This window comes from Equus przewalskii, chromosome 4, assembly GCF_037783145.1.
Source record: "Equus przewalskii isolate Varuska chromosome 4, EquPr2, whole genome shotgun sequence".
Taxonomy (NCBI): Eukaryota; Metazoa; Chordata; class Mammalia; order Perissodactyla; family Equidae; genus Equus; species Equus przewalskii.
This window is the reverse complement of record NC_091834.1, coordinates 64,573,080-64,588,226: the sequence shown is the minus strand read 5'-3', so window position 1 is coordinate 64,588,226 and position 15,147 is coordinate 64,573,080. Positions and strand designations below refer to the sequence as shown.

At 43.3% G+C, this 15,147-nt stretch overlaps 1 protein-coding gene across 1 annotated transcript in view; it reads right to left on the bottom strand.

Moving 5' to 3' along the window:
- Window positions 1–8,049, bottom strand: part of NPSR1 (neuropeptide S receptor 1) — a 152,789-nt gene extending 144,740 nt beyond the window's left edge. The window contains exon 1 of the mRNA XM_008535273.2: window positions 7,790–8,049. Within this exon, the coding sequence (XP_008533495.2) occupies window positions 7,790–7,936 (147 nt within the window). The 5' untranslated portion in view covers window positions 7,937–8,049. The remainder of the gene's footprint in view (window positions 1–7,789) is intronic.
- Between the last annotated feature and the right edge of the window lie 7,098 nt (window positions 8,050–15,147).

Below are 15,147 nucleotides of genomic sequence, written 5' to 3'. Positions count from 1 at the left end.
GATATCTGGGGTGTGTGTGTGTACGTGTGTATCTGTGTATGTGTGTGTCTGTGTTCACGTGCACACTGCACATGTCTGTGTACATTTGTGTCTCTGTGTGTCTGTGTGTCCGTGTTCATGTCTGTGGGTGTGTGTGTGTCTGTGTTTGTGTGTGTAGGTGGACATGCATGTCAAGAGATGAGTCATGAGATTTGACGTGCTTTCAGAGCACAAGGAGTGCGATGGTGCTGGACTATTAAACGAATCTGAAGCCTTCACAGAAAAGGGGGCAATCAAGCTTAGGTGTGACATCAGAAGGAAAAGGTGTGAGAAAGGCATTTCTGCCAAAGGTAAACAGAATCTCATTTCCTTAGAATGCGGTGAGACATTCAGCCCAGCGTGGTCCAGGATGTGAGGAGAGGAGCAGGGAGCGCGGTCAGGTCAGACTGTGACAGGCGGCGAGGCTGAAGACTTTGGGTTTTATCATGCAGACGGTGAAGATCAAACCAAGCTTTAGAGCAGTACACTGTGTTCCCCACACTGGGGGCATTCAGTTAAGCTACATTTCTCACGCCCATCAGCTAATTAATTCTTGCCAATGGAATCAGAGTCAAAGTCATTTGTCATTTTAAGTCAAAGTAGATAAGAGAAGGTTTGTCATCTCCCTTGGAAACCACTTGTTCTAGAATGCAGAGTTACAAGTTGACCTGCCTAAAACTGGGACAGGAGAGAAAAATACTTTCACTGTGTTAAACCACTGAGATTCAGGGTTTAGTTTTATTGTTGCAGACCCTAACCTATCCTGACTAAAATCTTTCTTTTTTTCTAGTTTTCTTTCTTATTTCATTTTTTAGGCAGTTCCTACCTTTAACTTCTCTCAGACTTAATGTTCACATATTTTAACCCTCCTAGAGCTGATGGAATATCAAATGAAATACTGTGAAATCATGTTGTTAATTGTAAAGCGCTAACAAGTATAGGCATTTTAGGCAGCCATCAATATTGCCTGAGGGAAAAAAAAAAACACCCTGATTACTCCTTAATGACTTCTTCGTGACCTTGACCTTGAGTGGTTTTGCCATCTTGTTGTATAGAAAATCTTCTTTGCCACAGTAGAAGCCCATCCTTCCTTTCTCTGGATGGGACATCATTTCCCAGCTCTGTCAATAGCCCTTCTTGTAGTGGGTCATTAAGCTTGCATAGATAAAAATTAGACATCATGTCAGGATGATCTAAGAAATGGAATCTTCTCTAGATATCTTGTTCTACATTTTTCATGGTCTAATGGAAAGAAACAGCTGAATTCACCACCACTGTTTAGGGACCTAACGCGTGTTAAAGTTGTCCTGAAGAGCTTCATCCACAGTGATCTCTCCCAGAATCTTTAGAAGCTTCTTCCATATAGAGACTGTGGGCTCCTCATCTCTCAGTAAATAGCTTTTGAAATGAGTGAAACAACCAATTCCTGGGGATATAATAATTAACATTTATTGAACACTGTAGTCTAGGCCACTCTCCATTCTTAACGGCTTCACAGGCATCCAGTTACTTAGCTCGTTACAGCAACCCTCTGAAGCACATTCAATGATTAGCATTGTTTAAAGAAAAAGAGAGACAACACGGCCAAAATAGGGGTTAAGCTCACATCACCAAACCAAGATTTAATACCTAACTTAATTACAGTTTCAACCTCTCCCGGGAGTGGAATCTCAAGCCAGTCAACCTGGAGTTATCTGGTCCACACTAGTGAGGCATGCTGCCTGATAGATCCCTGCCATCCTCTAAAGGAAAGTGACCTCGCCACAAACAGTCCACTCTACTAGTAACTTCCTTGTCTCTCCCCTGTTGTCCTACAAGGTCTCTCAGAGCTCCTTTCTCTTTGCTAGATGGGATGCTGCCCGATTCATGAGTCATTGAATAAAGCCAATAGGATCTATAAAACTTAGTTGAATTTTGTTTTTCTTACAGCCTCATTTGTCAGATGAAGAAACTAAGGCACAGGCAGAAGTGAACTGCCTAAAGTCACACGACTAGATACTGGTGGCGCTGGGACCTGACACCAGCAGTCTGGCTTTAGAGCTGGTCCGTCCCTAAAATGATGGGGAAGGCTTCAGAGCCTCAGTTTACCTAAGGATGACTAGGCTACTTCTTCTGCAATCAGGTGGACTGAGAAGTCTAGAGAGAAGCTAAGTTCAGTTACAGAAAAGTAAAGTTACATTTTCTTGTCCACTTGAGTACATGGATCGAAACATTCTTACCCACTACATCAACAGGAAATTATTTCAAAGATGACAGGATGACATTTTGAAGCATTAATGGATGCGATCCTTCCTAGTTCCTTGACAAAATCTCCCCCAGCTCAGGCAGTCAGAGAGCTTTACTCCATCTGCCCTCAGGGTGCAATTTTTATTCTATCAATACAGACAGTGAAACAAGTCAGCGTCCGGCTTTCAAAATACCTTCGTGGAGGATTTCATAAATAGCTTGATGAGAAATTATTTTCTTCCTTGCAAGAGGATGTGTCTTTTGAGTATTCAGAGCTGAGAGCTTGGAATAATAAGTTTGGAAGAAAGCAGTGGAGTCAGTTTCCCCATGACAGAGAAAGAAGACGGGAGTGTTAGAGGTTACAACAGTGGTACAGAATGGGAGGAAATTTAGACACAGATGAGAAAACATTGTATCGCCCCCTCCAAAGGTTAGCACAACAAGAGAGAGGAAGAAACAACGCCCACTCAGTTTGGGAGCACAGGAGTAGAAGGGTGCTGAGGTCCACTTACTGTATAAGACCCAGGGAATGCAGCCCTTAGGGATTTTCCCAGCCGTCATGAGGAGGAGTTGTACAGTTCTTATGGCCACATGGGTAAAGAGAGAGGACCACAGACAACACCACGTGTTTTCTATAGCCCAGAGTTGGGAGGGAAGCACCCAAACTTTTCATTCCAGTAAGGACACAGAAATTTAGCCAGGATTGAGAGAGGGAGAGAGGGAGATGTGAGCACTTGTGTACTTGAAGGAAATGTGACACAGGGATCCTACAGCAGAAAACAGTAAGGGCCTGCCTTGGGCCAGATGGGGATCTGGACAAGGGTCTGGAACCAGGATGACCACTTCTGAAGGCAAAACAGGACTCTTCTGATGTCTACTTGCCCAGATTCCTCCCTAGGTCAGCTCCCCTCCCTCACTCCCACCAGACACACGTAAACACACTCTAGAAGCACCATCCCTAGAGCTCAGATGCCTTCCCTGAGTCAGAAAATAGGAAAGCCCTTCTTTGGCTGAAAACTCTGCAATGACTGAGTTTATCTGAACTAACTAGGACTGTGTTTCCTGCCATCAGATGTATTAGTAATGCAAAGAGAAATTTAGTTGAAGTTTTCCTTTTTCACACACTAGAGTACATTGCTTGGGAATGGCATGACGCCGTTGTGGAGCCAACCAGTGACATTTGTGCCTTTCTCAGTGATGTGGAGTGAAATTGGACATGGTAGAGCTTCCCCAGGGTAGGAGATTGGAAAGTGGAGTGCTAAGTCTGGGTAGTAGAAACAGGCAGTAAATAGCAGATCTTTAATAATGATTTCACTGAGCAAAACTAGTAGTAATTTCCTATGAACAGCTGCAGAATTCAACTGTAGAAACTCAAAATGAACATATTGAGTAAAACTAATTAGAAGAGGACAAAAAAATGCATGATGTAAATGCAGGACCTCCTGTTATGACTTGCAGGAGATACATTGGAAGGTCAGAGACCCAGGGCTCCTGGATTGCAGAAAGGGCATAACTGATCTTGTTCTGCGGTCCAAGGCAGGAAAGGAGACAAGAAGTCCCAAAGGGGTATTATAGGACAAAAGGAGGGTTCAAGGAAGCAGACAAGTTTGCAGAGAGGAGTTGAAATGACAGTCACTGGAGGTGAAAATGATAGTACTTAGTAAGTAGGATGAGTTCTTAGAAACAAATTGTCAACCTAAATATAATGAAAACAAGCAGGGTATACCTAAGCTTCTTAAACTGAGCTCTTGCTAAAGCCCAATGTGAGATAACTGGGACATGAGTTGAACTGGAATTTGCTATTGTTATCTTAATGGAGGATGGGTGTGTCAAGAAAATTAACAGTAAGACAGCTTGCAGGAGTGTGTGCAAACCAAGGGAAGCAACTGTGTCCAATCACCCCCAAGCACTTAGAAGCAACCATTTACCTGTAAAGAATAATTAGGCTAATTGCATATCATTTGTAACTCCCCAGGGAAGGAGATTCCATAAAAGATCGTCATTAGGTAATATTTGGCAGTCTTGGTTCATGTTTCTCCCCTCACCTGAGAGTAATAGAACTGAGTTCATTTGCATTATTTTATAATTTAGGCAATTTACTAATTCAGACAGATTTCCCTCCCAGTTACTTTGAATTAATTTTCTCATCATTAAGAATCAGAGATTCAGGAAACATTGCTAGAGAATTCACCCACGAAATTAAGGGCTATTATGAAGAATTTCATCTTTGTCTTCCACTTGGACAGGTTTATATTCAGGTCCCCTATCCGCTTGCTGATGAACTAGGTCCCAGCCTCCTTGAAAACTTCTGGTAGATTCTTGAAGCCCATATAGTGCTGGGGGCCGGGACTTGAGGAGGTGAACTGGATGGACCTTGAAAGTCTGAGAAATTGGAAACCATGTATGAAACCAGGGGATGAGCTGAGAATCTTGAACCCAGGACCACAAAGGGTTAGTCACATGAAGCCCGTGATGGAGGAAGGGGTGGTGCACTCACCTCCAACCTTCCTGGTGATATCCAAGGACATCCTTAGGATGCAGAGTAGGTTAGAGCAGTGGGAAGCAAGGGCAAGAATTTAGGAGTAGAGGTGAGAAGGAGGAAAAGGCTCTAAGCCCGTAAAGAAAGGGCTAGTAAGATCTAGTCAGGGATGTCTTGCCTCCCGCCAAGAAAGCTTTGGGGTTCCAAGGAGAACTAGAGTGCTGGGTAGGAAACCAGGTTAGAAGCCCAGGCATGTAGACTGAGCAAGACAGCTGAGACTAGGTAAGGTTGTAACATGGTGGGAACGGGTTCCTTAGGGCTACACCAGGTACTTGTTACCAGTCTTTGGTGCCAAAACTAATTCCATACCCCACTCACTGGAATCTGTAACTTACCTTGGTCATGTGGGCTTAGAAATGGGATAAGGATGAGCAGAATGTGCCTGCAGAGAAGGATCTCTACAGCTGGTAGAAACCAGGCAGGGCAGAGGCAGACATGTGGAGCCACGGTGAACAAGACCCCCACCTCTGTCACTGAGAAAGCAAGCTTTCTGTTGCCCAGCCGCGTAAAACATAGGCAGGTGACAGAAAACAGAACACTGCACTTCATTTATGCAGTAAATATTTATTGAGTATGCCTAGCATGGTGCTGGTTTCTGGAGAGAATATGAAACAAACGTTAGGTATTCCTTTCACTCAAGGAACTTAATGACTGTTACACATTTACCTGACACATATTGACATAGCAGTTGAGGACAGAGCTGGATTAAGTGGCAAGGAGAGAGGTACACTCCATGACACTACTGGGACTCAGAGGAGGGATGAGTCAAGGGGCATGATGGAGGAAGCAACCCAAGGGAGCCTTAAAGAATGGGTGAAATTTAGATGAAGATGGAAGGCAATTCCAGATGGAAAGATACATGATAGGTTGCAATAATTAAACGAAATACTTCACAGAAGTCCTTTAGAAAGGTTCCTGGCACCAAGAAAACCCACAGCAAATGAGATGTACGGCTATTGTGTTGTTATTATTTCTGCTACTTTTACTGTTGTTACCATTTTAACTTTTATGATATTTTTACTGCTTTTGGTAAAGTCATTGGAGATTAAAAGGACACATCTGTAAGATGGTCAAGAAGCAAAGCTCTGACTTTCTTCTTGAGAAGAATGTGGGGTAAAAGGATCACAGTGAACACGAGTTTTGCACCAGAACTATTTCTGTATCAACAGTGCATCAAAATGGCTTGGGCTCAAAGGGGACCATGAAAAAAAGTCACACTAGGACATTTAAGCTAGGGTCCCACAAACACCACCGCTGACTGCTGTGTAACTAAAAATCACTGTGTTGTAGTCAATGATTGCATCTCTCAAAAAAAGAAATGGAACATTCTAAGCTCCTGGCCAGACATAATTCCTCTCTTTCTGCTCCTTTCCTCCTCCAGTGGTCCCAGTTGTTTGACAGCAAGCATATCACTAGGGACGAGATAAAAATGATGTGATTTCTTTAGTGCCTAGAGCTGATATTGCCAGGACGGAGAGCAGACATTACTAGAGAGTGAGCCAGGATTTGTTTGTCCAAATATTCAAAACATCCCCTCAGGAGCTGTATTCAAAAAATGGCAAATGAGATTTTAGCTGAGAATGATTATTACCTGAGTATCAGACCAACTGCCTTATCGCTGATTATTATCCCTTTTGCAATGGCCAGTCTGTCTTCATTTTGTTTGCTGTCCTGTTCTATAAATATCAAAGAGGCTACGGAGGCAGTGTCACTGAAAGGAGCCGTGTGCTTCCTGGGTGCACAAAGCTTGCTTCTCTGAGACAGAATCTCTGGGTCTGCAGGCTGACTTCATAGAGGGGGATTATTCAGTCAGCGGTAAACGGCAACGAACTCCAATTTCAGTTTCTATTTTCTATCGTGGAGCTGGGTAGCTGGGCTGTGCGTGCGCACGCATTAGGAGGTGGCTCTAAGGGACTGAGTCCCCTGCAGCCAGCCTAAGTAACTTGTCCGGGCTCTGCTTTGCTACGTTGTCTCTTGGTCCTTGAGCAGCGCTAGGCTGCCTCCCGGGACAGCTCCCTGCTGAAAGTTTTATTCCGAGTGTTCAAAAAGAAGCAAAGCTCCAGTCGAGAGGTGGATATTACAGTATTTCTACCTTGGCGAGTAAAAATCAAATAATTTCAAGAACACTCAGAGGATTAAAAAAAAAAAAGCTGCTAGAATTTTTCTTGAAGTATTTTCCCTATTGGTATAAGAGACCCGTTTGATCCTGACCTGGGAATTATTGCAATGACTGAATGCACCATCAGGCAGCGCGTGAAATAACCTGTTGCCCCAGCTGATGCAAGAAGCAGGAAACTGTTGTTTTCTAGATGCCGGTTTGTTCCTGGCTATGATCTTGTTGCAGAAGATGGAACAGTATAAGCTTAATAAGGATCATTTCCTCAATGTTGCCGTTGGATACTTTGAAGGTGAAACTCACCAAACTCCAAGATCCTCGTTTGTTCTACGCGGCAACTTGTTGTAAACGGTGGCACCGCCAACTACAGCCAAACAATCTATTTCTCACTGATATTCAGTGGAAGGCTCAACAAAGAAAGCGTGGTCTTTCCTTCCTTATTCAGTGCTGTGTCTCTCGTTGCACCAGGCACTGTCCTGGGGCATGTGGGCTTTCCACATCTCTGATATTCCTAGCAAAAAGTCACAGAAATAACCCCCACAAGAAACAGACATTTCAAGCACTACTCTAGGATTAATTAAAAGTGCTTTCACCTAAGGAAAGGGGGAAAATAAAAAAATCATCCACTCATAAACGCTACTCATTATTCACACATTTTCAGCAGCAGCAGAAAAGCTCCAGCAGTATTCATAATAAACTATAATATACGTCCTTGCATAGTATGAAAAACTCGTTGCTTTAGCTCATCATTTTTCTTTTACTCTTTTCAGTAAAGAGAAAAAACTACACCCATCCACATATATTGGCTAGAATTCTTTAACTGAGTCTCTTAAATTCTACTTGTCTCATTATTTAAAATCAGTGTTCAGAGTGGAAGGCAGGAAACTTACCCTGAAGGAGTAGTAGAAGGAGCCCCATTCCTCTCCTTCCACCACTTCAGTGAAAGTCACTGTGCCGGTGCAAAGGACTGGGGAGGAATCCAGTGTCTGCATGGTCCCGTTGGAATTGGGGCTGCCCTCTGTGAGGTTGGCTGGCATGGCTCAGGCGGAGTTGAGCCTGGCTGTCCCCGTGCCTGCAGCAGAGGAAGAGAGTCCAGCTCCCGCCTGAGAGCTGGGCAGCAGCTGCAGCTCAGCGCCTCCTCTGCCTCCCAAGGCTTCTGGCTGGAGCTTGGCTGAGCAGAGGCTCAGAGCCCTCCTGGAGCCCACCTCAATGAAGAGCTCTGCCTGACGACAGGGAGAATCCACGTGCCGCTCTCTCCTCAGCAGCTCCGATCCAGTAGCCAGCACAGCCTCATCACCAGCAGTCCCGCCCAGGGCGGGGGCCTCACCCTGAGAACAGGTGGGAACCCCCCTATAGTGACCCACATGGCTCCTTGGATAGGCCTCCCTGGTGAGTTGTGCTTTTCCTAACTTCCAGAGTGCACTCCACTTCTGCTCCAGCTTCGATAATACAGGAATTTGGACTACGCAGCAGGTCAATTAATTCAGATCATGTTTGCACTTCTGAAATCAAATCATAATTACACATTTGTTTCAGTTGAGGTTGGCTTTTGACTTAAAATCCTTACCCAGCCATTTACTTAGTAGCCTGCACGTTATTTCAGTAAATGTGAGCAAATAGCACACTGGTATTCACACCTGCATTTCTTCTCTAGGTTTTCACAGGGCAGCTCTCAGAAAACCTGGGGGGGCTGTATTAGTCAGTAAGCCACGACCCCTCATGATGTGACTGGGAGTGATGCCTGGTAAATACTCTTAGCACTTCGATGTTCTTTCATTGGATGTCCAAAATCACTCTGTGCCATAGCCAGGGAACGTATCCTTATGTCCTCATTTTCACTAGAAGAGACTGGCTCTCAGATGTGAAATGACTTGCCCAAGATCCCCCAGCTGGTGATGGAAATGAGTTGATAACTGACCTCTTCAGAAGTTCCCAGAGAGGGGTGCTTTCACTGTAGCATACACTGATGTGCATGGAACCTCAAATGCCTATCGAGGAGTGAAGTTAACATGAGTAAGAGTAGCAGGCCAGGTGTAAAACAAAAGGACTAAGCTGCTTGTTTTGCAACCAAGCATAAATACTTGATGACTTAAATTGAAACGCTCTGTGAGCCAAATATGTGCAGCCACTACCTAATAACGCCTGGCATAAGAAGTAGCAGGTTTAGCGATGATCACAAAAGACTGGAGTGCCCGGGAAATTTCCTGGGAAAGATTTAGTATAATCCGTCCAGCCCAGGAAGAGTACAGTGTACTAGAGATGAGAAGATATTGTCTATAGGAAGGGATAGCAAATAGGAGTGAGCTTTCCAGAAAACTGGATGAGCTGTGGGCTCCTAGGGAAAAGGTCAAAACAGGATGACAACCCAATAGCAAAATGAGCAAAGAATATTCTGACTGACAAACAGATATGAAAAGATGCTCAATCACATTAAAAATTAAGGAAAAGCAACTTGAAGCAATGACAGAATTTTAATCTATTGGCATAGTGAAAACTAGGGTGTGACAACCCCAAGTGTTGACAACAATGAGATGAAATGGGTATACTTTTTCTCTTCTGGTGAAAGAGTTAGATGACATGGTTACTTTGAAGAGCAATTTGGCAGTTTCCAGCAAAGCTGAAATTATGTAGCCTATAATGCATCCTTCCGTTTCTTGATGCTAGAAATTTTCCATCTCTTTATCTTGGTTTCTTATATACCTGGGTTATGTATATTTAATTTAGGGAACTTCATTGCACTACACACATAAAATGTATGCACTTTTGGTAGGTATGTTTTACTTCAATAAAAACTCATAAAACAAAATCTCTGAGACATTCTGAGAAAGGGCAAAAGCTGGTTAAGTCATAGTGTGGGGAGGGTGGAGAGAGAGAAAATTGTAGATGCCATAAGCAGGGAATAGGTTAAGAGGGAACTTTCTGGTTGTGCTTTTTTTTTCCTCCACTCATGGTCCGGATGGATGGTTTCTTAACCTGTGGCTACTCAAGAGAAACATTTATGTACATGCTCAAGGAGACATGCGACAAGATGCCTTTGCAACATTGTTTAGAGACAAATCAGAAGCAACCTAAATATTCATGATGACAAAGTCAGTGAGAAGCTCCAAACTGGAAACTACCCACATGCCCATCAACAGTGGACGGATAAATAAATTTCCATGTAGTCACACAAGGAAATGCTATACATCAATGAGGATAAATAATCTTAGGAAATATAACATTATAGATGAAACTCACAAACATAATATTAAATGAAACAGTACATTTTTTATTTATAAAATATATTACTATATATGTGTATATATACATACACATATGTATATGTAGATGTATATGTATATATATGTATATGTGTATGTGTATACACATGAAATACAGTACAGCAGTTTAAAGGAATGTTTGCAGATGGAAAACTAACATGGTGTGATGGTTAATTTTATGTGTCAACTTCACTAAGGAGCCAGGTGCCTAGATATTTGGTCAAACATTATTCTTGATGTGTCTGAGGATGTTTCTGGATGAGATTAATTTTTGAAACAGGAGACTGAGTAAAGCAGATGGCCCTCCCTGATGTGGGTGGCTTTCATCCAATCAACTGAATAGAACAAAAAGGCTGATCCTCCTGCAAATATGAGGGAGCTCCCCCTGCCTGACTGCTTTGAGCTGGAACATTGGTCTTTTCAGGCCTTTGGACTTGAACTGAAACATCAGCTCTTCCTGGGTCTCAAGCTTGACAGTTTTTAGACTAGACCACACACCAGCATCCTGGTTCTCTGGCTTGCTAATTACAGATCTTGGGACTTCTCAGCCTCTAGAATCACAGGAGCCAATTCTTTATAATCTCTCTCTCTCTCTTTCCCTCTCTCTCTATGTATATCCTATTGGATAGACATACATTTACATATAAATATTTATTAAATATAAATATAAATACATATTTAAATATAAAATATAAATACATAGAAATATAATATAAATAAATATATCATAGGGGAGGAAGACATTTCCTCTACCCTCTCTGGGTTCTTCTGGCTGGAGAACGAATTAAATTCACATGAGACAGAATAGCAGTAGAAAATTAAACACAGCTTTATAACATGTATACATGGGAGAGGGTCAGGCAACCTGAGCAACTCGCCAAAATGGCTGAAGGCACCACCTTAAATATCGTCTTCAGCTAAAGACAAAGGAGGATGTCGGGGGTGGAAGGGGAGTTGATCATGGGAGATTACCACACAAGTACAGTAAACAAGATGCAGATTTAAGTCCTTGTCTTCTGCATTGATAAAGAGTTTCTAGAGATAAGGTCATCCCCCCCTCTTCCTGGTACAGAGAGGGAGACGCTTTTACAGATGGAGATTTCCTTTAGAATGTAAATGTTTCTTAACAAAGGGTAAGTAAACTCTGCTTTTCAGAGTTGCTTTCCTGTCCGCAGTTTAAAAGTAACCAGCCCCAAACAATCCTCATACCAAAGAGACATATCTTGGGGTGGCCAATTCCAGGCCTCCACAATATCTATATAAATATATATCCTTTTGGTTCTGTTTCTCTCGAGAACTGCAACTAATACACATGGCTTCTTGTTCCTCACCTGAATCCGTCCCTAGAGATTGCATAAAATGAGAGGGGCATTGATGGATCACAGGACTAAGAGTAAAGCTATCAGCTATCTGCTAGAAAGGCTTAAATGATAAAGCTGGGAAACACCATGTGTCGGTAAGGATGAGCAGGATGAAGAATGATCATACACTACTGTAGCGATGTGACTGGTGTAAGCCCTTTGGAAAACTTCCTGGCAGTATTATCTAAAGCTGAACTATGCATATTCTATGACCCAGTAGTTTCCCAACACAAATGGGCACTTATGTTAACCAAAAAAATGTAAAGATGAATAGAGCAGCTCTGTTTGTAATTACCCCTCATTGGAAACTACCTAAGTGATCATCAACAGCAAAGTGGACAAATAAATTGTAGGATATTCATACCATGCAAAGCATAAGACAATGAGAATGAATGATCTATCACTACTGGGAATAACACGCATAAGTCTCACATCATAATTTTAAGTTATAGAAAAGTTAGACACAAATGAATGCATGCTGTTTAAGTTCACTTATATAAAATAAAAGCTAAGAAACCCTTGAGTGCGTAGTGGCTGGAATGGGCTAGGAAGAGGCTTCTGAGATGCTGGTAATACTCTGTTTCTTGATCAGAGTGATAGTTACATGAGGGTGTTCCACTTGTGAAATGTGTACAAGCTACATACATTTACAGTTTCTGCACTTTTCTTTGAGAACATTCTAGATGTGGGTCAGAGGCTGGTCAGATCACAGCGTGAAAAAGGTGGGAGGTGGGAGGGGAAATGGCAACCTAGAGCAGGGAAGTGCTGGGTGCCATGGACAGGAGATAGGCTGAGACGGAGGTTTCTAGTTGTGCCCTTTTTTCTGCATACTTTGCCCAGGTGCATCATTGCTTGGCCTATGGCTGCAACAGAACAGAAGAATGGCAGCAGCAATTCTAGAGTCTGGTCTGGGGCGAAAGGAGAAGATCTCAACACGTGCAGAGATCTACTGCAGCATGGCCTCTGGGTGTTTCTTCTTGCCCATCCATATCAGGCTGAAATCAAGGGGCTATGGAAGTTCATTTCCATGGGTACAAAGCAAAAATTGGATAGCAGTTTCCAAGCCTGCATCCTGCTTCGTAAGCTTCTCTGGATATTGTAGTCAGAGATAAAGAATGGAGCAGAGTCTCAGCTGGCTGCAAATTTAGTTGGAATTTTCTCTCAAGGACTAGAGATACTCAAGATGTGGCCCTTGGCCTAGAAGCATCGACATCATCGCCTGGGAGCTTGCTAGAAATGGAGATTATGAGGCCCCACCCCAGACCTACTGAATCAAAATATCTAGAGGTGGGGCTAGGGAATTCATGTTTTAACAAACCCTCTAGTTGATTCTGAGGACTGCTAGTGTTTGAGAAGCACCATGCCAGAGAAGCACACCAAAGCTCATGGGGTCGTCAGAAGGATGAACTGAGAGATGTTGAGTGGGGGGCATAAGTGGAGTTAAGGAGGGACTGAAATGCATCAATCCATTGACATTTAGGCATAAGATGAGTGTGATTACCTTTAGACATGTTTCCTGCATTAACTCTGTGGTCCTTTAATATGATGCATATGAAAAATGTTGTTCACATACCTGGAACGTTCCCTCCCACATTACTGAGATTCTGATAAATTCCCCCAAACCTGTAGGGAACTAAACTATATTACAGTATTATGATAGTTAATAATTGCCACAACTATTAATTTCCTTCATGGATGGTGGCTCTGCATAACTTTGGGAAAGGGCTCCTAGTTTGGGGCAATTCCTCCTTGTTAGTTGTAACATCATCCTTTGCTCTTTAACACTTACTTACCAGTCAGGCGTCATGGCAGGAAAGAGCTTCCTTGAACCTTTACCAAGAGCCTGTTGCTTTGTGTCCTCCTGGTAGCCTTTACTTAACCCATCATTATGCTTATCTCAATTTAATACTTTGTTTAAGTATCTCTGCCCTTTGATCGATGATAAGCTCCTCAGTAGCAGGAACCACAGCTGTTATGTTGCGCACTGTATCTTCAGTGTCTAGCATAGTGATTGGCATGAGTATAGTAGGTATTAAATAGATATTTGTTGAATGAAGGAAACCATCAGAACGTGAGTGCATGAGTGTAATGTTGCTATAAGGGTGACCTTGAAACTTTTCTATTTTAACAAAAAACCCATAAATTATTTGAAAATTCAATGCTTTGTATCAGTTAGCTGTTAACCAATAACACCAACAATCGCAAACCCAGCATGTTGTCAAGGTGCAGTGGGAATCTCTGCCCTGAGTGTCCAATGGTGCTGGGGGCCTAGCTCCAGGCAGGGCCTGCTGGTGATGTTCACAGTGACCCTATCTTGTTTTGAGAGCTCTGGTCTCTGCTAAGTATATCAGTAGAGGCAGCCCACCATTCCCTCACCTTGCCAACCCCCCAACCCAAGCCTTGGTAAATGGCTTCCCAACAGATTGCAATCAAGTGAGCCTCATATCCCTCAGTCCCTGTAAAAGCTGGGCGTCCTCTCCAAGCCCTGTGTTTTCATGTTCACTGCGTACCAGGGCAGGGTTCTCAGTCTTGGCTGCACCCTGGAATAAGATGGGGTGCTTTAAAAAATACGAATGCTGGGTGCCACCCCAAAGGTTCTGATTAGATTGTTCTGGGGTGCAACCTGGGCACTGGGATTTTTAAAAGCTCCCCAGGTGATTCTAATGTGCCTCCAAGGAAGAGAAACACTGTCCTAGGAGGACAGCAATCTCTAGCACCTGGCTCCCGGTCTGTGGTTTTTGCTGGCTGCCTGCGACATTCATTCTGGGGCAGCTGTCCTAATTGTCTGCTCCTGCCAGGTCTTCAGCCCCGAGGGCTGCTTCTGGTGCTTCTGGTGCTCCTGGGACCCGCAGTGAGCAGACCTCATTTCTGGGCTCTACTTTCTCAAGACCCAGTTTGAGCCACTGGGTACCTGTAGTCTCAGAGGAGCAGAGACACAGGGAATTTTTCCATTTCTTTGTCATTGGGCCACCAGGTTTTGTTCTCTGTTTCTCAGCACCAGGAAGTCATAGCTAACCTCCATTTTGGAGACACTCAGGCATGCAATTTGGAACACCTTTCTAGGACTAAGTATTGCCTTCCTTAAAAAATATCAATGAGAGCCTGAAGGAAGAATTTTCAGGTAGGGAAGGGAGTATGGGTTATAAAACCCCAGCTCCGGCCTTAGATTTTCTCTGCCCTTGGGGTGGTTCAGTAATGCGTTCTGCCTTTCTGATCCCAGGGAGGTAGCAGTTTAGTTCTGTCCTGAGAAGGCAATAGGTCCTGGACTGGGCATCTCAAGAAGACGTCACCAAGGCTTGGAGACATCAAAACAGAAATTCACATGAACTGCTATGAAACTGCACTACGAGGTATCACTTATTCTTCATGCTTCTGAGGCACATTTAGGCTGTGGGGCTTTGGAAAAGAAGTGGTGTCTGGAAGTTTCATCATTTTATTTTTTATTTTATTTTATTTACTTTTTTTGGTGATGAAGATTGGCCCTGAGCTAACATCTGCTTCCAATCTTGCTCTTTTTGCTTGAGGAAGATTGTTGCTGAGCTAACATCTGTGCCAATCTTCCTCTATTTCATATGTGGGACGCTGCCACAGCGTGGCTTGATGAGTGATGTGTATGTCTGTGCCCAT